Source organism: Stylophora pistillata, chromosome 1, assembly GCF_964205215.1.
Source record: "Stylophora pistillata chromosome 1, jaStyPist1.2, whole genome shotgun sequence".
NCBI classification, from domain to species: domain Eukaryota; kingdom Metazoa; phylum Cnidaria; class Anthozoa; order Scleractinia; family Pocilloporidae; genus Stylophora; species Stylophora pistillata.
This window is the reverse complement of record NC_142519.1, coordinates 23,892,471-23,914,296: the sequence shown is the minus strand read 5'-3', so window position 1 is coordinate 23,914,296 and position 21,826 is coordinate 23,892,471. Positions and strand designations below refer to the sequence as shown.

Here is a 21,826-nt window from a genome sequence, read left to right as displayed (position 1 = left end):
TAGACGCGTCGAACGCCTTCAACTCCTTGAATAGAGCCGCCGCCCTGCATAATATTGGAGTGTTATGCCCATCAATAGCGACATACGCAATAAATACTTACAGGGAGCCCGCACGCCTCTTCATCGTGGGCGGACAGGAACTGAGATCATCCAAAGGCGCTACACACGGCGACCCGCTTGCCATGAGCCTATACGCCATCAGCCTCCAGCCACTCATAACGCGACTACAAGTCAAGAGCGCAGCTAGCCAATGTTGGTCTGCGGATGACGCAATTGGGTGCGGTTCCCTAGGGGATGTGAAAACATGGTGGGACGAGCTCATGGTCAGCGGGCCTCCACTGGGATATATTCCAAACCCCCAAAAATGCTGGCTCATTGTGAAACCTGAAAAAGAGCGACCTGCTAAGGAGATCTTTAGCGAGACAACTATTAACATCACAACTGAGGGTCGCAAGCATTTAGGAGCGGCTCTTGGTTCTAGAGCTGTTTTTGAAGAATATGTTGACCAAAAATTTGAGGAATGGGTTGTACAAGTAACCAGACTGGCGGAATTCGCTACAACACAACCTCAATCTAGTTATGCAGCCTTTGTGTTTGGACTAAGGCACCGTTGGACATCTCTTTTAAGAACTCTGCCAGGCTTAGCCTCTTTTCTCGAACCGGTAGAGCGTGCCATAGTGGATTTGCTTGTGCCGGCTATCACCGAGCATGCTACCACACTGAAAGAACGGGATCTTTTAGAACTCCCTGTTCGCTTAGGCGGGCTGGGGCTAATGAATTCAGCCAGAACCGCATCACAAGAGTATGAGGCGTCTGTTGAGATCACAGGCCCTCCTGTGTGGAAAATTCTCAAGCAAGCCCAAGAGCCACCAGATGAGATGGAAATTAAGACCCTGCAAGCGAATGCACGAAGAGAAAAAGATGTATTGTTAAAGAGGCAGAGTGAGCAAGTGAGGGAATCCTTGTTCAGCAAAACTGAACGCGCGGTAGAGCTAGCTGCGGAGAAAGGAGCCTCGAATTGGTTGACAGTGATCCCGATAAAGGAGATGAATTTTAATTTGAACAAAAGAGAATCCAGAGACGCAATTAAACTCAGGTATGACTGGGAGATCGCTGACCTACCTGGCATTTGCACATGTGGGGACTTTTTTACCGTTGATCATGCTATGGTCTGCCGGCATGGGGGGCTGATCATTCAAAGGCACAATGAGATTAGGGATCTAGAAGCGGAAATGTTGCGCATGGTTTGCACTGACGTAGAGACAGAGCCAGTTCTTCAGGAAATTATACGGAAAGTGCGCAAGCCAGAATTTAAGTAGTCAATTTTTTATTATGTAGCTTAGTTTACTGAATTTTTCTTCTTTTTTTTAGAGAACTGCTTTTTGTGAAATATTTTTAAGGAAAAATTTATTATTATTATTATTAAGGACGTCGATCATGTATCGTCAATTTATTTGCTGTTCTGCTGAATGAAGTTGAAGCAAAATAATGCAGACATAAGATGAATTCTGCTACTCTGTAGAACAGATGTTAGTACCAAAGAGATTCAAGACTTCTCTCAGCTAGAGACTTTTTAAACTTGTCTTAATATTTGTACCTTAATTTGTCTTAATTTTGTTTCTTATCCTGTATTTTTACTGATTTTGTGAAATTATTATTATTATTATTATTATTATTATTATTATTATTACAGATGGCTGAGTGGCTGATGACTTCCTTATCAATATCTAGCCATATAACTTTTCCACTGATTAACATACTTTACGATTGGATCTTTTGACTGTCCACAGACAGACTAAAAACTGCCCATCTGCATTGTACCACCCAACAGACCAGCTGTCAAACATGTGGCTCAAGGGGATTGACTGACTGACTAACTAATCTACATGTATCAACGACATGTATCAACTGATTAACAATTAATAGACATTATTTCTACTGACTGAGTAAACAATAATTGAACTGAAAGATGGTTGCAGTAACATGAATTCAATGATAAGGACTTAAACACCAGTAACGTTTGTGTGAGATTGTGTGACCAGTGGCGGATCCAGGGGGAGGTTCTGGGGGGTGTGGACCCTCCCTATCAGACCTGACGCTTACAACTCTGAGACTGAAATTCTTACTTCCACAGGATCGTATATCACTTTTTAACTGGCTGATTTTTTAAATTATTGAATCCAAGTAAACGGTAAGCGGCCAAGGAATTATAACGTGCAACCGCGACTGGTGGGAGGGGGTGTGGAGAGTGCGGGGGAAAAGTAATTTGCCTCAAATGAGTCCAACAGTACTTTCTGAACCAAAGGTTCGACCCCCCCCCCCCCTCCCTCAATCAAAAATTCCTGGATCCGCCCCTGTGTGACTGAACAACTAACTGACTGAATGACTGAATACAGTCTTGTAACTGACTGAATGACTGAATGCAGTCTGGTAACTGACTGAATGACCGAATACAGTCTGCTAACTGACTGAATGACTGAATACAGTCTGCTAACTGACTGAATGACTGAATACAGTCTGCTAACTGACTGAATGACTGAATACAGTCTGCTAACCGACTGAATGACTGAATACAGTCTGCTAACTGACTGAATGACTGAATACAGTCTGCTGACTGACTGAATGACTGAATACAGTCTGGTAACTGACTGAATGAATTAATACAGTCTGCTAACTGACTGAATGACTGAATACAGTCTGGTAACTGACTGAATGACTGAATACAGTCTGGAAACTGACTGAGAGATTGCACAGATGCCAACATCTGAAAATCTGATATTTAGATTTTCTCAAAGGGATCTATAGTTGTCACTTATTAAATGCTTAACCTGATAAAGCATCTGCTTGGAAACTGAATTGACGAATCATGATGGGTACAATGTTCATTTATGTTATAAATATGGAAAGAATTGTACTTTTTAGAATTTACTGCTTTTTAAGGAATTCATTTAAAAAATGAACTCCATTTTAAACGCGTCTCAGACATTCAATTATGTTGCCAAACTTAGATCCACAGACACTCCTTTTTTAAGGTGAAACAAAGCAAAGGATGGATAGTTGTTGGTAACAAAGCAACAGACTGGCTGACTTATGAAAACAAACATTTGTAGAGTGGGGTTGCACAAAGGAAATGTCTATTTGCTCGCTTTTCTGTAAAATCATGTCATTATAAATCTAACCACAAGGAAAACATTGAAGAAAAAAAATTTTTTTTGTTATCGGATAGGTGCCAGTAGTAGACGGTGGGTTCAGCCCTAAGGATGGAATTTGAATTTATCCTAATTGATGATTGCTTTGTTGTGAAATCCAAGTAGTAGCTGATGAAGCAGGTAAAGAAGACTTTTGTTTTGAAGTATGTTCTCAAGTTCACTTCAGATGTGTAGTGTACAATTTGATGGTGAACTGGAAGATTTTGCACCTCCATCAGTAATTCAAAATGGTATCCATGCTTAATGGGGTTGTTAAGAACGTGGACAAAGGTGGATCTATACCCTAAATTTAGACTTCTAAATTGTTTCCTAATATTCCAACGTGTGATAGCCAGCAGTAAAAATGTCTCTCATCTCACTTTTCATGGACATGTTTCTCTTTATTTAGGCACAAGCATAAGCGTTAATATCTACACAAAAAGAGAATAATAAAAAGTGAGCACGAGGATGCTTGCTGTATAGACGGCAGATTTGGTGAAGATAAATTTTAGCTATTGTAATCGTTACGGTGGCCAATTTACCATTTCAACTTTGTTGATATATCCAAATTATTTAGTGAAGATAGATTTGTTTTTAAAATGAAGTTAGTTCGGCATGAAAAGATTAGTCAAATGTTTGTTTCACGCTTGTTCTTTTGCTAATGTGCGGCTGTTTTAATGGATATGGATCAGTTTCCTTTCGCTCTAGAAAACATTTAAGCCCCTCGCCTGGCCCGTTAAATCACTAAATTGCGGACAGAGCATGCTTAATTGGTTACAGTGTAACCAAAATCAATTTCAATTAGTATCTTCTAGAAGCTGCAAAGCATCTTTACGAAGCTGCTCAAATCAAATGCACACGTATCTGTGTTTTTATACTGAAACAACAGCGGAACAGCTTTATATCATAGAATTCAATGGCGTCCTCTGTGGGTATCATTAATGGTTTCCTTGTTTTCTTCCCAGGAAAGACAGATGCTCTTTCAATCTCGTTTGAGGTTTGGCAGTGCAGCTTATTTCGTGAGCTGAGATAAGTAGTGATGTAGATAACATAGAAACATTACAAATGCAAGAAAGATAAGTTTTAACTTTTGCTTAAATGCTTTGACGAGGTTTTCACTCTGACAAAGTGCGATTTTACTGGGCTAAGATTAAATAGGCGATGCGAGGGATAACACATTTTTAGAAAACTACTCCTTTAGGACATTGGAGTTTTCGTTAGTCTTGATCTATGATAGAAAGGGGTCGGTGTTACCCAAATATCGGTGTTACAAATATCGGTGTTACCCAAATATCGGTGTTACAAATATCGGTGTTACCCAAATATCGGTGTTACAAAATATCTTCGTTAGTCTTCATCTGTGAAGGGAAAAACGGATTGTCTACATACGCTGAACAGAAGTTTGACTTTGTACTGACTTTCAATTGCAAAGACTTGGTCCCCAATACAAGTGGTTAAAATGTTCCGGGCACTGGACTGTCTTTACGCACTGATCAGGTGTTTGACTTTATGCAAGTGATGGGAGACTCAATGCTGACCCTTTCATGGGTTGGTGTCACCCACAAAGCCTGTTCCTTAGTCTTGATCTGTGATGCAAAGACTTGGTCCCCCAAAAATAGGAAAAACTATTTCGGACACTGGACTATCTTGATGCGCTGAGCGGACGTCTGACTTTTTACAAGAGATGGGAGACTAAATGCTGACCCTTTCATGGGTTGGTGCCCCTAACAAATCTCTACCTTAGTCTTGATCTGTGATGCAAAGACTTGGTCCCCAAAAAAGGATGAACTCTTTCGTACACCGGACTGTCTTTATGCGCTGATCAGATGTTTGACTTTGTGTAAGAAGTGCATATTACCCAAAAAATCTCAAAAAAGATTCAATTAAAACCCATTTAAGACAAGACTTCATATATTAAAACTTGTATGTAAACGGAAAAAATTTAGGAGAGTTTTGTACTTTTTATTTTAAAACAGGATTCGAGGAAGAGAGGGAATATCGATGTATATAAAACATCTTGGATTTCATTGGATTGTGATCTTCTCTATGAGGTGTCCAAGGTGAGTGGTTTGTTATCATTAAGAAACACACATTGAGGCAGAAGGACACAACATAGAAGCATAATTTTAGGTATTTTATGTCGCAAAGCTGGGCTGTGTACAACGCGGGCTCAGCCAATCAGAATTTACGTTCCGGTTAGAGTTGACTGTGAGGACGATCTCATTCACTTGAGCGCTCTTCTAGCGTCGCGAGTTCAGTTTACGGTCCATGTGCAGCTCTTTAACAAATCTTACAATAGTTACGTCAATCCGCAACTTGCAAACAGCGGAGCAAACCACCTTACTTACTGCCAACTTATGGAATTCAACATTTTAGAGCTTTTTCGGAGCAATACGGGCTCGAACGACTTATTTCGCCATAATATATGCTTATTGATTGAGTGAGAGGGCCGGACGGGAAAATATTTGCCTCTAGGTCATGACGTGCCTCATGACCAAGCGCCAAATATTTTCCGTTCGGCCCTCCCACTCAGTCAGTAAGCATTTTATCGTATACAGGTGTTGAAAATTTTAACCTAGAAATGACGCGACAGAGGGGCACACGCAGCCACACGAACACACAGAAAAAATCCTGGAATTACAACTTTTCCTTTATATTTTCGAGTCAGACCAAGAAACTCCCAATTCTTTGAAAAACGCGAACTTTTTTCTCGTTACTGTTTTCCTGGAAGTTTTTGTAGCAACAACTCACGTCAACCCAACCGGCCCTGCACACGTCAGCTTTCACTATGGTTTTCTATGGGATTGCGCAAGCGGGGCCGGACGGGTCATATGATAATGGAATATTACTTAAGGTGATTCCTCAGGAAAAAAGTTAGGGAACAATTTTTTTTCTTTCCTGTAAATGTTCCCTACCAATATCTGTTTCAAATATGCAACTAAAAAGATAGGTCACCGTGCTTGTTTAAGAGATACGACAAGCCAAACTTACCTGATGTAAGCCTGTATTGGCACTTATTACGCGCGTAATTTCATCGGTTCACGGTATATTTTGAGGTAGCTGGAAGCAAGGGTTTTTGAAGTAAAGTTTGAAAAAAAATTAATCAGCAGAAGGTCTTCAGCGTATAGAAAAATTTTGATATATAATTTGTGGAAAAATCACGCAATTTTGAACTACATCGACTCAAAACGTTCGTCCAGTCGAGAATTAGCACCACGTTTACCTGAACGGATAGACTAACCACTTGACCACGATTTTCCTCCGTGGCTTACAGAAGAGTTAAAGCTCCAAAGAGAAAAAGAGGGAAAAAATAGAGAAAAGTTCTAAATCGACACAGAGTGATACAGGCCTTACCGATGATAAACATGATCACAATGAGGAAATTGTGATTTAAACACAAAATCGAATGAACACGAGGTGGAAAAGACTTAAAATTGAAACAGCTTTTCTTAGAGGAAAAAATTTTCAGCACAATCATCAGACTACAACTTTATATGAACATTTGATGCAATAGTTCATTTTAGCGGAGGCGATTGTTCACTTACCGAGTTTTGGATCAATACAGTAATTTACGGGCCGATTTTTTTTTCACAATTATTTCCTGCGTGCCGTAAATCTGAGCAGAAAATGCGAGATTCTGTAACTTAAACACGTACCGAGAAAGTGAGGTTAGTAGGGTATTTATTTTATCTTTTGGTTTAATATGCGGGGGAGATTTTCACTTAAACAAACCTTTTAATTTTAGCAGGCCTTACAATGAGCTACGGCCTGCTAAATTGACCAATCATAGCGTATTTACTGACCGAGAGATATGATAGGCTTACTTATTCGTCGAGATGCAGCTGTACTTCTTATCTCTTATCCACTCTCAAACAATAGCTTCGATTGGTTAGAGGGTGAATCAACTCTCCAAAGCATCACTTAAAACTCCGCGCCAGAAAACTCTCAGGAAGCTTAAATCGCAGGTTCTCCCACCACATTTGACCTTCTCACTGTCTTCAAAGTGTTCTACACAGGATCGAAATCTTATTTCATTTCTTTTAAAACTCAACTGTTAATTTTTTTAGCAGTCACGTTTTCGAGCAGATCCTTTCCAGTTTAAATCCACAAAGCAGTCCACTCGATTTATGGCTTTTCCTTATCGCCAAGTTTAAGTGCGGAGTTAGACTTGAAATTTACAAGAAAAGTCTTCCAGTCTCTCTTTAGATATCAAACTTGTGCAGCGCTTCCGGGCGAGGACGCCGAACGGCTCTGATTCCATATTTAAGCTTAAAAGGATCCGCGGTTTTCTTTATTGCATGATAACCTCCTGGGCCCAGCTGTTCAAAGGGCAGATAACGCTATCCAATGGCCTGGGATAAATCGCTCTCGAGCGGAAAGTGGTGATAGAAATTACTGTGCTATCCACCAGGCCCCGGTTGTTCAAAGGATGGATAACGCTATGCACTGGATAAATCTCTATTCGGTGGATAGCACAGTACGTTTTGGTAACACTTATCCGCTGGATAGCGATTTATCCGTTGGATAGCGTTATCCGCCCTTTGAACAACTGGGGCCAGGTGGAGATTTATGCAGTAAATAGTGTTATCCGCCTTTCGAACTGGCGGAGCCAGCTCGTTTGTAAACACTGTAGAAGAATTTAGGCGCTTCTGGGTTCCATGCTTCTGGTGAAAGTTAATAGGTCTGTTGGTGTTGTGTCAGTTAACACCCTGCAGCTTTCATTTGGTTTAAAAGCTATTGGATCTTTTGTTGGTCACTGTAGGCCTTTGAATCTCTTTTGCCGTCTATTTAGGGTTTAGTGGTATTATTCAAAGACTAAAATTTCCGAGAGGTGAATTATTTTTGTTTTAGGCCGGCTTCCGTATCGCGCCCCTGGGGACACAATTTTGGTTTCGCTTCACGTGGTTGCTCGAGTCAGGGAAAATTTAAGAAAAACAATGTTAGTTGTAAACTACTAATGTTCAAATAAAAGGAAAAGTCAGGGAAATTCGGTTTGCGTTGGGAAGGTAAACGTCAAGCTAGAGTAAAATCTCACTCCTCTTGTCTTGGCCTCTTCGCGACTTTTTCGATGTCTTTTGATTGAATCATTATATTTTCTCATTAATTTTGTTTCTTTCTCCTGAACCTTTTCTTCAACACCTACTTCTCTTCACCAGTTTTATCAAGTGTTTGAAAAAGTTCTCTACTTTGTGTTAGTAACTTTCATTTTAAACGCGTACGTTTCGTGTAAAAAACGTCTGTCTAGATACATCCTTTTTTTTTCAAGGTTGACTTTTCTCTGAAAAGAGGACTTGTCAGTGAGTGTCTGATAAGTGCTGTTTGTGAATTCTCGTTCATTTGTACACAGATTTCACGAAAAATGACAACCTCAGGAAAGAAACCAAGGACAAAGATAATCTTTTGGTATGGTAAGCGCAATTTAGGGCTGTCAGTTGGAAAGGTTTGCTAATTATTTGTAAAAGTTGTTCACCTTGTGGTACCAAAATCTTCTAATACGCATACGTATTACGACAGACGTTTGGTGAGAACAGGATTTCAATCTTGTTCAGAATTTTCCAAATGTTTTAAAATGTGTGGAAAAATAACTCATCGATCCCTTGGTTTCTTGTGCGTGAAAAGCCACACGTAATGCATTTACCCATATTTTGTCAATTTTGTGTCTTTTTGATCATGAGAAAGTACAAATGTTTGTCTGTATTTATATTATTTATCTATTTACCAATGGACATCTGCGATATACGTTAAACCGTTGTGCGCCTCAAGAAAGAAAAAGGCAGTACTGACTAACTACGCTGCGCACTTTCTTTTCCTCTTTCAGGTACCACGAAAGTTATAAGTTTAGAATGGTCATGAAGACGAACAGAAACTTGTTTGAGGTGAGTACACTTTGTTTTATTGCGTACTTGTTCGTTTCTTTCCTTTTTTGTCTGTGCAGTGTAGTCTAATTGTTCATTTAATCCTTCATTCTTCTTTTTAAAGATTACATAAAGAATGACTACTTCAAGAATCCAAACAAAGTGTCAAAGTCGACCGCCGTCATTTCTGACCACTTAGAGGAAATGTTTAAGTATTAAATTTTGAAAATTCTCTCCATCTTATCGTAATGTCATCTTGTAATACGCATGTGTATTAAGACAGACGTTTGGTGAAACAAAAACGCATGCGTTTGAAATTAATTTTGTACCACAAGATAGACAATGTTTTAAAATACTAAAGAAATCTTTAGGAAAGCGGTGGGTGTGGTGTGGGAGGTTGGATGGAGAAACGATCTCAAATTGTAATGTTGCTGTATTAAAATGGAGAGAAATAAATTTTAAAACTGTTTCAATACATATATATATTAAGCTGTGCATATATATATATATATTAAATTATATGTTGCTGTATTATAATGGAGCCGGAGAAATAAATTTTAATACTATTTCAATACATATATATATTAAAAGATTGTATTGTAATACTGTACTGTGGTGCTGCGTCGGTGGGGGCAACAAGTTAATTTGAAGGGTCGGTGGGGGCAACAAGTTAATTTGAAGGGCTAACGCTGGAAACGTCAACTTTTAAACTCTTTACGGTGGCCATTTACAATGTCAACTTAGTTGATATAACCAAGTTACCTTGTACAAAGAGATCTTTGTCTCACAAGCTAGGTGACTTATCAAGTGTTATGTGTGGTGTGGGATGGTGGACGGATCAAACCCCAATTTTTCAATTTATTCTCTGAATTGGGGTTCGAACCAATTTTGCTTTCTTTCCAAGATTTATATTTATCTCTGGTCTCATTCTTAAGGTGATCGTGTTCCTTGGTATCCAGCTTTGGATTGTAGAAGAAACCTGCAAAACAGGGAAATTTGCATATGATAAGTTGTGTTTAGCACGTGGCTTTCTGAAGTGGCTTTCTGGCTCCCCAATTCTAAATGCTGTAAATCAAATTTTTTGTAATTATTGATAACATGAATACCAATTTCGGTGAATTTTAGTTTGCCCTTAATGCTTGCATTGCTTGTTGAGGAATTAAAAACGATAAAAGAAACTACCGTGTGCTCTATAATTTGGGTTTCTGACGTGGCTTTCTGGCTCCCCAATTCTAAATGCTGTAAATCAAATTTTTTGTAATTATTGATGACATGAATACCAATTTCGGTGAATTTTAGTTTGCCCTTAATGCTTGCATTGCTTGTTGAGGATTTAAAAACGATAAAAGAAACTACCGTGCGCTCTATAATTTGGGTTTGACTAAAGCGGAAACCACGGCGGGATGCTACATTTCCAAGCAGTTCACCAAAGCCTAACCTTGAGGTCATTTTAAACCTTTATGTAGTTAAATTTTAGTTTGCCCTTAATTAGCGATAGGATTAACGTCTCAAGCTGCTCAGTCCTAACATCATTCATCGAAGCAATTTTCTTATTAATGAGATCTGACCGTAAAACTCTTTGTTGAAGCAGTTACAATATTGAGAATGATAAACGATTAAAAGTTAGTGGGCAGTGTCTTATTGTCAAACTCACCGACTGAATTGGTTTCTGTAAAATATAATAATGGACTAAGCAAGGTGTAGAGCTTTCTAACCTGTAAACAGTATATCATCGTATCGTCTTGAAAGCTTCAATCCCGGTAGACATAAACTATTCCTCTTTAACTGCAACCTTCAAATAAACCATTGTATCTCTGAAAAAGACAGTTTGAGCAAAACTTAACAGCGGGTGTAAACGTTTGCCAGATTTCTGCACCGGATACTGTATGTAAATTATTAAGTACTATACATCTAAAACAAAGAATTAAACTTAGAAATAAAGCAGAGCCCGAGTAAACTCCACGTTACTACCCTAGAAAACTTCTCCAACACCCTCTAAAGATGCTAGCTGATCATTCTATTATTCCCCCCACACCCCCCGGAATAAACCAAGAAATCAACCTTCCTCTTAGAGAGATCTTCAAAACCCTAAGCGAAACTACGTGCGACGTGAAACGGGAGGAGACAAATAACGACGCGTAAACGGTTATCTTGGAAGAGTTTTGAGGAGTTTAGAGGCAATCAGGACTGACACCTTTCCTGGTTAGAGAAATAAAATAATAAAAAGCTTGTGATGAATGCACGTCCAAAATACCATCATTAGACTTTGAATATGCGTGGTATGTCTTACTTCTGTGGTAGAATAATTATGACCGTGCAAATAAAGGTTGATCAACTATTGCATTAAGTTATTCATGGTTTCTGCTTGTCCATTTAATGTACCGTTCGTTTCAAAGCTATGTTCACTCTTCAATCTATTTTTCCACCGTGATTCTTGTTTCCTTTGTTATGTTTTATAACCTATTCATGAGAATGAAAATTGTTATCAAAAGAAATCAAGGGCGCGATCCATTCAACCAAAACTTGGCCCGGAAATTTTGGTTGAATGGATCGCGCCCAAGATAACCTATTTCATTTTTTTTTGTCAATGCGTGAGCGGGCGGTACCCTAGAAATCCTGCGATCAGATTGGTTCCAGGAGCGACAGGTATGCTCCTATAGCGAGCGGTATATATCCGTAGCGCGATGAGTCGCCGAGAACATCCCTCGTTTCGTTGCAACTTTTTATAGATGAACTCGATGGTAACGGAATTTTTTGCGATTCACAAGCCCCCGATGTGAAAAAGAAGAGCCCCTTGCTCCCACAAAGTTACCCATCTTGAAACTTGATGTAAGCAATGGAATCAAAACGTCTTATAGAGAATGTAGGAGTAGACAATTTTCCTCGCAAAAACACTCATTCACGACAACCTATGCACATTCCTAAACCGTTCTCGAATGCTGCATTTAACTAACCCTACGATACGTCATTTTGCATAATTCTGTAATCCTATTAATACCCCATCTACTGAAATCCCAACCCCTCCTTAAAAAATGCAACCTAATGCGCACACAGATTTACTCTGTGGTACCGAAAGTTGCTTAATACGGGATACAATTGCTTTGTTTTGTGTGCAGAAATGTATAATGATGAGGTTATATACATACACACATACTAAAAAGTGAGAACACACTGTGAAGTTGAACATCACAGGATAATCAGTAGGTCAGTTAAGATAAAAACCCAGTCTCTATGTCAACCTGCTGATCAGACCACCAGCCAGTCAGCTGGCAAGCCAGCCAGTCAGACAGATAATTTGTACGTTAGTCAGTCAGCCAGCCAGCAGTCAGTAACCAAGTCATTCAGTCAATCCGTAGGCCAGTCAGCCAGCCAGCTAGTCAGTCAGTCAGCTATAAGTCAGTCAGCCAGGGAGCCAGTCCGCTGGCTAGCCAACCAGCCAATCAGTCAGTAAGTCAGTTAGACAGACAATTTGTAAGTTAGTTAATCAGTCAGTCCGCCAGCCAGCAGTCAGTAAGCAAGTTCATTGCAGTAAGCCTGCAAGCCATTCAGTAAACTAGCCAGGTGGTTAGTCAGTCAGTCCAGTCAGTCAGTAAGTCTCTCCCTCAGTCAAACAGCTAACCAGCGAGCTGGCAAGTTAGTCAGTCTCTTCATCAGTCAAACAGCTAACCAATGAGCTAGCAAGTTAGTCAGTGTCTCTATCAGTCAAACAGCCAGGCAGCCAGACAGCAAGTCAATCAATCAGTCAGACATCATATTGTAGTACATTATAATGAAACTAAATGACTTACATGAGCTCCATGGGGACATGCCTTATATCAATTCACAACTTGTGTAGCGTTTACGGCGACCAAAATCTAAATTCTAAAGTTCAAGGGCGTGTCGCTCCAAAACGCGGTTAACGAGGTGTTTGGGACTATTTTACTGATCGAAATGACAACCCAAAGTTGACTGTTTGCACGAATCTTTATTCTTGAAAAGCAATCGACCACGAACCACAATCAATGACGAAAATAACGATTATTCTGACAGTCAATCAATCTATCGAACGATCGATCATAAACTGAAACAACAATACAACGAAGTTCTATCAATCTAACGAAAAGCCGCGGAATACATGATCAAAGAATCGCATGTTAAATACTGGGCTCTAAAGTTTATAACGAGATTAACAATACAAGTGAAACAGAACAAAAGTTTGAAAACAAATTAAAAGAGTTTGATGACTGATAAACAGCCCATTGTTCTATCTAAATGATGGGCGTTCACTGACTCGCAAATTGGCACGAATTTGGCCTTTGAATCTGAAATCTATACAGATCATTGCAATATTTGTTTGTATATTGTCGCCCAACACTGAAAAGACTGGAGAGGGAAAAACAAAATTACAAAGGTACTCACATATCGGTCCCGCTTGTGCCAGAGGTTGAGAAAAACGAAAGAGCGAAAGTTTACCAAGGCTATTCAAAACTTACGAAGAACTGATTAAAGGGACGCTAAAATTGCCTTTTATATGCGCGTGGTGACGCTGAAAGGTCCGATTACAAAACCAATAGAAATACGGAAAAACAGATAAGCATTGTAACTATGTGGCTATCTAAGATCATTCTGAAATTAGTGAACTAATCAATAATCAATCAAAAAATGAGCCTTCTAGCTAATGTCCTTAACATCTTGACTCAGTTTATCCATGCACAAGGACAGGCACACACCAAAAACCATTTATCAACATGAGCAGTTATAAGCCATGGAGCCAAGTAGAGGTCTGAGCTTCACATATCAAAGTCCTCTCTTATATGTGTAATAAAAATATTTAATGAATTTAATATATTATCTGAATTAGAATAAAAAATCCATGGGCCTCCTTATCAGTACTCAAATGATACTGTGAGGGGAGGGGAGGGGAAGGGGAGGAGATAAAAATGTGAGTGATTTCTACTCTGGATAATTCATCAAATAATGGTGAGCACCAAATAACTCAAGTTTGCAGCTCGACCTCTAACATGTTAAAGATCCAAAAAATATCAAATGCAATACCAATAATGACCCAGAAAACTAGGGTCGGGAAACAGAGAAGACCCACAAAAGAAAAAACTGAAAAATCCAGGGCCCCCAAAACTTAAAACTTTGAAATAGCCACAAACCAAAAAAAATTAGGATCTGGAAAGTCTATTTCTCAACAAACTTGAGATCCATAGACCCTACAGACCTTCGTATCCAAAAAGACTAACAACATTTTAAGACCCAAAAATTTTGAGACCAAACATCCAACAAGTAAAGACCTACAGTAAAAATCCTAAATTTAGTGTCCAAAAGTACTAAAGTTGAAAAGTGCAAGACTTAAAAGTCTGAGACCAGCAAAACCTTCAATTAAAACACTTGTGATCTAAAAAAACATAAGACCCATAGAAACCAGAAATCCAAAAAAATGGTAGCCTGGAAATGCCAAAGAGATGTTGCACTTATGACCTGGATTAAAAGACAGGACCTAAAGTAGTAAAATCCCTGAAACCGCCTCCCAGTTAGTTCAATTGGTTAGAGCGCCGGATTGTGTTGTGTGGGAAGTCGAGGGTTTGAGCCCCGGCCGGACCAATACTCATGGTCTTAAAACAAGTGAGGAGAATTTGCTGCCTTTCCATATTCAAGAAATGGATAGATACTCTAGTCTTCTCAGATAAGGACGAATAAACCGTAGGCCCCATCTCCTGGCAGGGTTAGGGGTAAGATACATTAATTTACCACGCACGAGATGTGGCTGTAGTCTTGTGCAGAAATACGAAAACCATTATCACAAAGCATATGAAAAATTTTTTTATGATGGTAATGATGTTGATGATAACTCACAACAAAGAATACTACATGTAGGTGCTGGTTGTTATTCCAGTTATGTCCAGGATTGAATTTGAAAATTGATTTGATTTTGTTTTATTTCATAAAATCATATTTTATGGCTAAAACTTACTAAACACAAATTGTGTATGGGCCTGAATTTTTTCAGGCCTTGTTTTAAGTACTCCATACTAGTAGTGTTCATTACTGCAAGGATTGCTTTCATACATTTCTTAAAACCGCAGTACACGTATATGATTTTCATATATTCAAATTCATTAAAGTCAAAACTTAAGGGAAACAACATAAGTGATAAAGCTGTCTGCAAACTTATAAACTAAAATAAAAAAATTACAGCAGCCTTCTTTTATTGTAGTTGTTTAAATTCATTTGTCTTTTTTCTTTTTGTTTTTGTTTTTGTTTTTGTTCGGGTTTTTTTTTTTGGGGGGGGGGGCTTACCCCCTCAATGGAGCCCAAAAAGGCTGGAAGAGAAAAGGAAATACTTGTACACTACAAGTTTTAATTCATTTATTTAATTTTTTTTATTATTTTTGTGTTGTCTAGGGGTTACTCCCTCCATGGAGCACGCAAAGCTGGACTCCATGAGGGAGAGACCAGGAAACACACCTCAAGCTCCATCAGTCACCGCTCCCACACTTTCTAAACTTCTTGCTGATACTCCTGCTACATCTCCATCTGTCAACTCTCTTTCATCATTTGGAGGACCAGTACCCAAGGTATTCTACTGTATTGCTGCTTGTAACTCTTAAATCAAGTAACATTTTAATCAAAATTGTTCTAGAAAGCCTTCCATATGCAAGTGTATGATGCAAGTACTTCCTGTGTTCTCTGACAACATGCGATCCGTTCCAAAGCGATCATTTCATTATTTTGAAAGTAAATGATACAGACAATTAGTATCTGCAGTAAGCACCAGGGAGAAGAACTCCAAACTTCCAGCAGCCACTCGTTACTTACTGGTAACTTCCTTATTCTGCTACATGTATGAACCCCACTGTAGGTAACTGGTTAGCGTACTCGTCAGATTTCATCTTAACTGCCTTTCCTCGATCCTAATTACTGACATTTGCTCGTTACTCTAATTTTTAACTCTTCTTAAGACCCTAGGAGGAATGGATTCATCAGTGTTGGTGGAACCTTCAACAGGGACACCAGTAGAAAACTCTTTATCTGTGATTGGAAGTGAAAGGGGGACTACAGGAGGTATAAAAAAAAGTGATATGCCAAGAGTGCACAGATTTATGTCTGATATTGGAATTGGGCTGCTCTCCCTCTAAAGAGTTTATAAACAAAACAAGTGAAATTTTGCTTGCCTGGTGAATATTTTTTTATTAAAGGCCAGTAAGGTATGGAAGAAATGACAAACTTGGAAGGAATTTTTTTAACGCACATTAACAGCAAGATTGTGAAATCACTCTACACAGTATGGCTCTGAAAGCTGCACTTCTTGGGATATGTGATTGTATTAAACATTTGACTCATGCGAGCTTCACGATGGTAACTAGTACTCAATGAAGCTGTTATTTAATTAACAGGCACTCAGGCGGTTCTAAGCGTATCCACACCAGTACCAGCCATCTCAGTCAATCCTAAGGTAAGTGCTTCACTCAAGTTCATTGTCGTTCTTTGAAATTATATAATTAATGTCAAAGATTTAATCCCAATTTACAGTGTGAATCATGTAGCGACGTTTTCGTCTCACGCGAAGTTTCAAAGAAACTTGAACATGCCAGTCTTTTTCAATGATGTCATTAGAGCTGCACACCGATGTTAGCTTTTGTTATCATTGTCATTTGTATTATCGTAGAATAAGATGAAATTGTTATTTCTCAGACTGCTGCTCTGACTGCAACTCTGCCCTCCCCTTTGGCAATTACACCCCCACCCACTACCCCTCCAGCAGACAGGAAGGTAAGTTTAACCAGTCTTAAACAACTTTTTGTTGTTGTTGTGTTTTTTTTTTTTTTCAGGAATTTTGCCACTTGTTACCTAGGCAAGATTTCTTATTTGTTTCATACTGCAGGAAATAATAGCCCAAAAGTTTTGAACCAGCTGTGAAGAATTCCGAGAAAAACAGCGGTACAGAACTTGCGAGCGACATTCTCGAAAATGACGCTAGTACTGCCCGAGCCTCTACTGAACGATCAGCGGTCATCCCTGAAATAAAAGTTGAGACTATTGAGACCCCAGTCTCTTCTCCGCGAGTCCAGAAACGTGCATCCAAACCTGGGAGGCCTGGTGAGGGATGAACTCAGTATTTAATGTTAAGTAAGTTTTTTTTTCACGCGTTGGTTTTTGGTTGACATGAAGTTTCTTTTTTCATTTATTAGGTCGACCACCAAGAGCAGCAAGAAGGAATCAAAGACATCGCAGCAAATCTGCAACCTCAACGGTACTTGTCACTGTTTCTGTTAATCTTCCTTATGCCATTCTATACCTCAAATTGTTTTTTATATTAATTAAGAATTAACGATTTCATCCCATCCCATAGGACAACGAAGGTGACGTTGAAGAGGAACATGAAGAGGTATGGAGAGTGAAAAAGAAAACTCTTGAATCGATTCCTCAAAATCAGACCTTGTTAGTGTTAAAACAGTGTAAAGAAAACAAAAAAAACAGTGTAAAGAAACGTTTTCCCTTACTATCCTGGTTTGTGTACTAATTCTTGAAAAATCAGTAATAATGTCTTCGTGGACGGCTATTCACTGATACACGATTTCTTTTTCTCATAAAGGAATCCAAAATGGAGACATTAGATGTGGAATCTGAGAAGGCCAGCGAAAAGGCAGAGGACGAAGAAGAAAACGAGTCTATTGCCGAGGAAAAGAAGGAGGACAGCGATGAAGAGATGGAGCGGGAGAGTGGAGACGAGGCAGTGTCCGACCCAGGGGACCGGAGTCAGTCTGAGAAGGATGAACCCTGCTCCTCGATGAAAGAATTCTTGTTGGACAAGGCGGGGTCTGAATCCGTACCCGGTAGCCCCGCTTCTCAAGTGTCCCAGGGGTAAGTGCTGCTGGTGGATGTGGATTGCTTCTAGTACAAAATTTAATTTTAAATTGATGTAAGGTGTTTGTTTGCTTGTTTATTTGGTTTAGAAGCAGTGACGAACAAGAAGCCATTCAGGCACAGAAAACATGGAAAAAGTCAATAATGCTGGTCTGGAGAGCTGCAGCCAATCATAAGTAAGAATGATTGTTTACCCAGGATTAATACTTCTCTCATTCAGCTGTTAAACGTTTCCTTAAAGATAAGTGAACAGAATCTGGTGTTATTTCAATGTCCACCCGATGTATTTGGCCATCGTCATTCTCCAGTTTTGGTTTAATGCATTGAAATTGAGGGAAGTCGATACATGTCGCACATTTCGTCTAAGGGTTTGATTGTAGTCTTTTGTTCGCCATTGAACGCGCCAATTTACTGTAAAGCGTCTTTTTTCCCAACATATGTCTTTGTGCTTTCCATTTGAATAGCACAAGTTAGTCTTGTGTGATCATGGTAAAAGGTACCCTATGATCACTTGAAACCCACACAATATCTTGAATGAGTAAGAAAAAAGAAACTGGATTTTAGCCGTGGCACATCCACCAGGTTAACATCTGGTCACTCTGCTCTCCTTTCACTTCTTAACTTCTCCAAATGAAATACATTTCATTTCTATCTTTGTTTTATCAGATATGCAAACGTGTTTCTGCACCCAGTTACAGACGACGAGGCACCAGGATACCATAGCATTGTTTTCAGGTAAAAACGTACAAGGGACTCGACTTGTGATGTAAGAGAAGAGTGTATATACAAGTACAACTTGCAGAGTTACAGGAGCTTGTGATGTTTCTATATCTTAAATAGACCAAGAGTATTTACAATCCCCTTAGATACATGTTTAAAACCTTTGACCTCCAAGAGTGACGAGTATCTAATTTCTCCTTTCAAGATCACCCCTGAATCACACATTATAGTCATGAGAATATAGAAAATGATCACCAACTGAAGAAGCTCTCGATTGTTAAACAAATTCTCCTTGTTAGTACCTCAGGAAATATATGGAAACGGTACTGAGAAGATGCATACTGATGTTAGGGTGTAGAGGGTTAATCGACTGCAATTCTCCTAGAGCGGTTGGCTTGGGTATGGTGCTGCTGTTGCTACAGAACACAACATGATGACCCAGCCACAGCCTTCCACCGATTTGAGGCCTCTCGACACGGAGTCAAGCGCGCTGACTATAAGGCTGCTGTATCTCTTTTACTGTGAACATCAGAAAATCATGAAAATGGGACTCTCTGATTACTCTGAATCAATAAGCCTCAGAATAAGTGAAGATTGGGAAAGGTTTATGAATTGAAAATTGTCGCAGTTTGTTTGTTACAGAAATGTCAACGAAGTTACCATTAAGTGTGACAACCATTAAACAATGATCCACCAAAATATCCCCAGTTAAACCGTCTCATCTTTTTGCAGACCTATGGATTTATCAACGATAAAAAAGAACATTGAAAATGGGGTAAGAACATAGCGCGAATTATTAGTCTGTCATTAATTGGATTGTTTTGGGTTCGAAGGCATACGTATCTTAACGATTTGTTTTACATTATCACGCTAATAGCAATCTTTTTCGTTACAGACCATTCGTACAACGAGCGAATTGCAGAGAGACATGATGTTAATGTTTCAAAATGCTCTCATGTACAACAGCGCTGACCATGATGTGTAACTGCTTTATTGTTCTTCGCGTGTCTGCTATGCCAGTAGAATAGCGTTATAAATATATATTTGAACGGACGGCTACTACTAAGGATTCATTCCTGGCATTCCCACTCATCCTTTACTGTTCTTGATTCAAGTTAAAGCTTCCTTACATATAAAAAATCCCTTGTCTCCTTCAGTTATCGCATGGCGGAAGAGATGGGTGATGATGTCATGGAACAAATCCAGGTAAACATACATGTTGGATATATGCATAATGGAGAAAAATGCTCACCGTTTGAATGCTTCAAGAAATAATTGACCATTAGTCGTATGGTTCTCTTTTCGATGGTGAAAATCATTCCCGATTTTACCCATGTCATCCGAGTCTGACTATGTGCGTTGTCCGAGCATAATTTGAGAACTTTTTCTTGTCTAGATTTGCCAGCGTGCACTTATTTAGTTTTAGAATTCCTATTGCATGAGTCAGTTTTGGTCAGTTATAAGCCACTCATTAATTTTCGCGAGATTATTACCTAGGTCATAAGCTTCTGTAGCGCAATTTCATAGGCTACTTTATGTCACTTACTTTATGTCTACTTTATGGCAAAATCATCAGACAGTCGTCACGCGTTAACTCCCGTCTTCATCGATATTTGTCCTCAAGTTATTTCCGTCGAAAAGAAACAAAGCCAGCGGACGAAAACTGGTTATGCTATAAAGCTGGTCGCAAGTACGCATCCGCCACTGGCTTTTTACGAGCTGTTTTCGTGCCCTATGAATTTAAAGAGAGGGTTATAACTGAATGGCCTACTGGTATGTCGGCCGATACTGTCCTTGGCTGACAGTGTTCTCAAAATTTCATATTTTCCCTCGAAGCTTCGCTTCTCGGCCAAGTATTCATCGTCGGACAGTCTATCAGCCGTAGACATTATTAGCCATCAGCTGACATACAAGCCGCCTGAAGGGGTTTATTTGCTTATTTTGGTAAACAGATAGTCTTCTCTTTATTTGCTTTCAGTCGTACATTGCTACTCAGATTATGGTCGATTCAAAGATGTTACGGGGCCACAGACAAGATGGTAAGTTATCTTTGTTTCTCTTTGTTTAGAGAAAGTCGATTTCTAGAAGCTCAAGTGTCTTTCCAATTCCTTACGTGTCAAACGTTTATTTCTTACAGTGTTTCACATCTTCTTATGAGCTTCATCGTTTACCTTGCTCGAAGGTGAGCTTTAGATCACAACATTTTTTTCTTTCTTTTTAAGGGGACATTATGAGAATTAAAAAAGCTGCTGAACTCTTTAACATCCTCCCCCTTCCCCCAAGCTAAAACAAAACTTGCTTTTTGGAAATCATTCCAAACTACCTAAAGTCAAGAAAAAAAATCGGGTCGCGAAATTAGAAAATCGTAATCTAATTTCCCTTTTGAGAGGAACAGCAACCTTTTTGGCACAGCAATCGAACTAAACAGTCGAAAAAATTCTTCGGGCCTATCAGTCATAAGTTCCTAAACACTTATTAGCGAGCTTCGTAATTCTTAATTTCGTTGAAAAGGCTAGTTATTAATGGAAATAATTCATAATCGTCACCTCTTACGTATAGTTCGACTGCAGGCACATGACAAGCGATGATGTTGTTGAGAGAATCCATCAAAAGAAGTTAAAGTAATAGTGGATAACGCAAATCACCAGTGCTTGCTTTCAGCTCAGTTGTATTGATGTTAAGTTTTCTTTTTCAGGCTTCCAACTCGCCCCATCGGGATGTCTTCATCGATCTCTTTTCCGACATGGACGCGCTGGGTTACAGTTAAAGTGTTAGCAAAACTCGTGGATAAATTTGTAGGGATTAACTTTCAATTTCGAGGCAGTTTTATACTAAATCTAGTTTAAGAGGCCGGAGCTACCATTAAAAGGAATTTTGGTTTGACCTTTGGCTTGTCTTCTCTGCTTGACGTGATTTATTGTAGTCCATACAGCATTTATCCCCTCGGGCAATGGTCTGTGAGATGATCAGAAAGAAGAGACCGTGGAAGTCCTCGACAGGACGGCTTCTTTTTACTTCATTGACTTTTAAACTCACTCGCTTCCGTTGTTTATTTACATCGATCATCACATTCTACAAGATCCACCAAGAACTTTAGTTTTTAGAAGCAAGTTGACAACTTAGAGATCACCTGTGGAATACCGTCAGAAGTCGACTAATTTGCGAGTTCCCATTGTCTTTGGATATTGATAGCATAGTCTTCCAGACCTG

General features: G+C 39.2%; 2 protein-coding genes and 1 long non-coding RNA gene across 11 annotated transcripts in view; all 3 read left to right on the top strand.

Annotated features, from left to right (window-relative positions):
* Nucleotides 1-3,217, top strand: part of LOC148741753 (uncharacterized) — a 5,019-nt gene extending 1,802 nt beyond the window's left edge. The window contains exon 1 of the mRNA XM_088745935.1: nucleotides 1-3,217. This exon is cut by the window's left edge and continues 1,802 nt beyond it. Coding sequence (XP_088602061.1) covers nucleotides 1-1,319 — 1,319 coding nt within the window. The 3' untranslated portion in view covers nucleotides 1,320-3,217.
* The window catches only part of LOC111335535 (uncharacterized), an 18,898-nt gene extending 8,503 nt beyond the window's left edge, over nucleotides 1-10,395 (top strand). For 2 of the 9 annotated variants that reach the window (XR_015995642.1, XR_015995640.1), the window contains 6 exons: nucleotides 3,227-3,329; nucleotides 4,154-4,207; nucleotides 5,165-5,248; nucleotides 8,536-8,591; nucleotides 9,007-9,064; nucleotides 9,168-10,395. This is a non-coding gene — a long non-coding RNA (uncharacterized LOC111335535). Of the gene's footprint in view, nucleotides 1-3,226; nucleotides 3,330-4,153; nucleotides 4,208-5,164; nucleotides 5,249-6,712; nucleotides 6,857-8,039; nucleotides 8,128-8,535; nucleotides 8,597-9,006; nucleotides 9,065-9,167 lie in introns of all 9 variants that reach the window. The other 7 variants (XR_015995645.1, XR_015995644.1, XR_015995647.1 and 4 more) reach the window with 7 other exon arrangements.
* Nucleotides 10,396-13,787: 3,392 nt separating this feature from the next.
* LOC148741752 (uncharacterized) lies at nucleotides 13,788-21,499 on the top strand. The gene is made up of 16 exons (XM_088737536.1): nucleotides 13,788-13,803; nucleotides 15,434-15,606; nucleotides 15,991-16,093; nucleotides 16,426-16,484; nucleotides 16,724-16,801; nucleotides 16,924-17,128; nucleotides 17,221-17,282; nucleotides 17,382-17,417; nucleotides 17,625-17,893; nucleotides 17,986-18,072; nucleotides 18,563-18,631; nucleotides 19,349-19,391; nucleotides 19,512-19,597; nucleotides 19,774-19,822; nucleotides 20,595-20,655; nucleotides 21,312-21,499. Exons 1-16 carry the CDS (start codon nucleotides 13,788-13,790, stop codon nucleotides 21,389-21,391), a joined length of 1,476 nt encoding a protein of 491 aa, XP_088593662.1. The 3' UTR covers nucleotides 21,392-21,499.
* The last annotated feature ends 327 nt before the right edge of the window (nucleotides 21,500-21,826 follow it).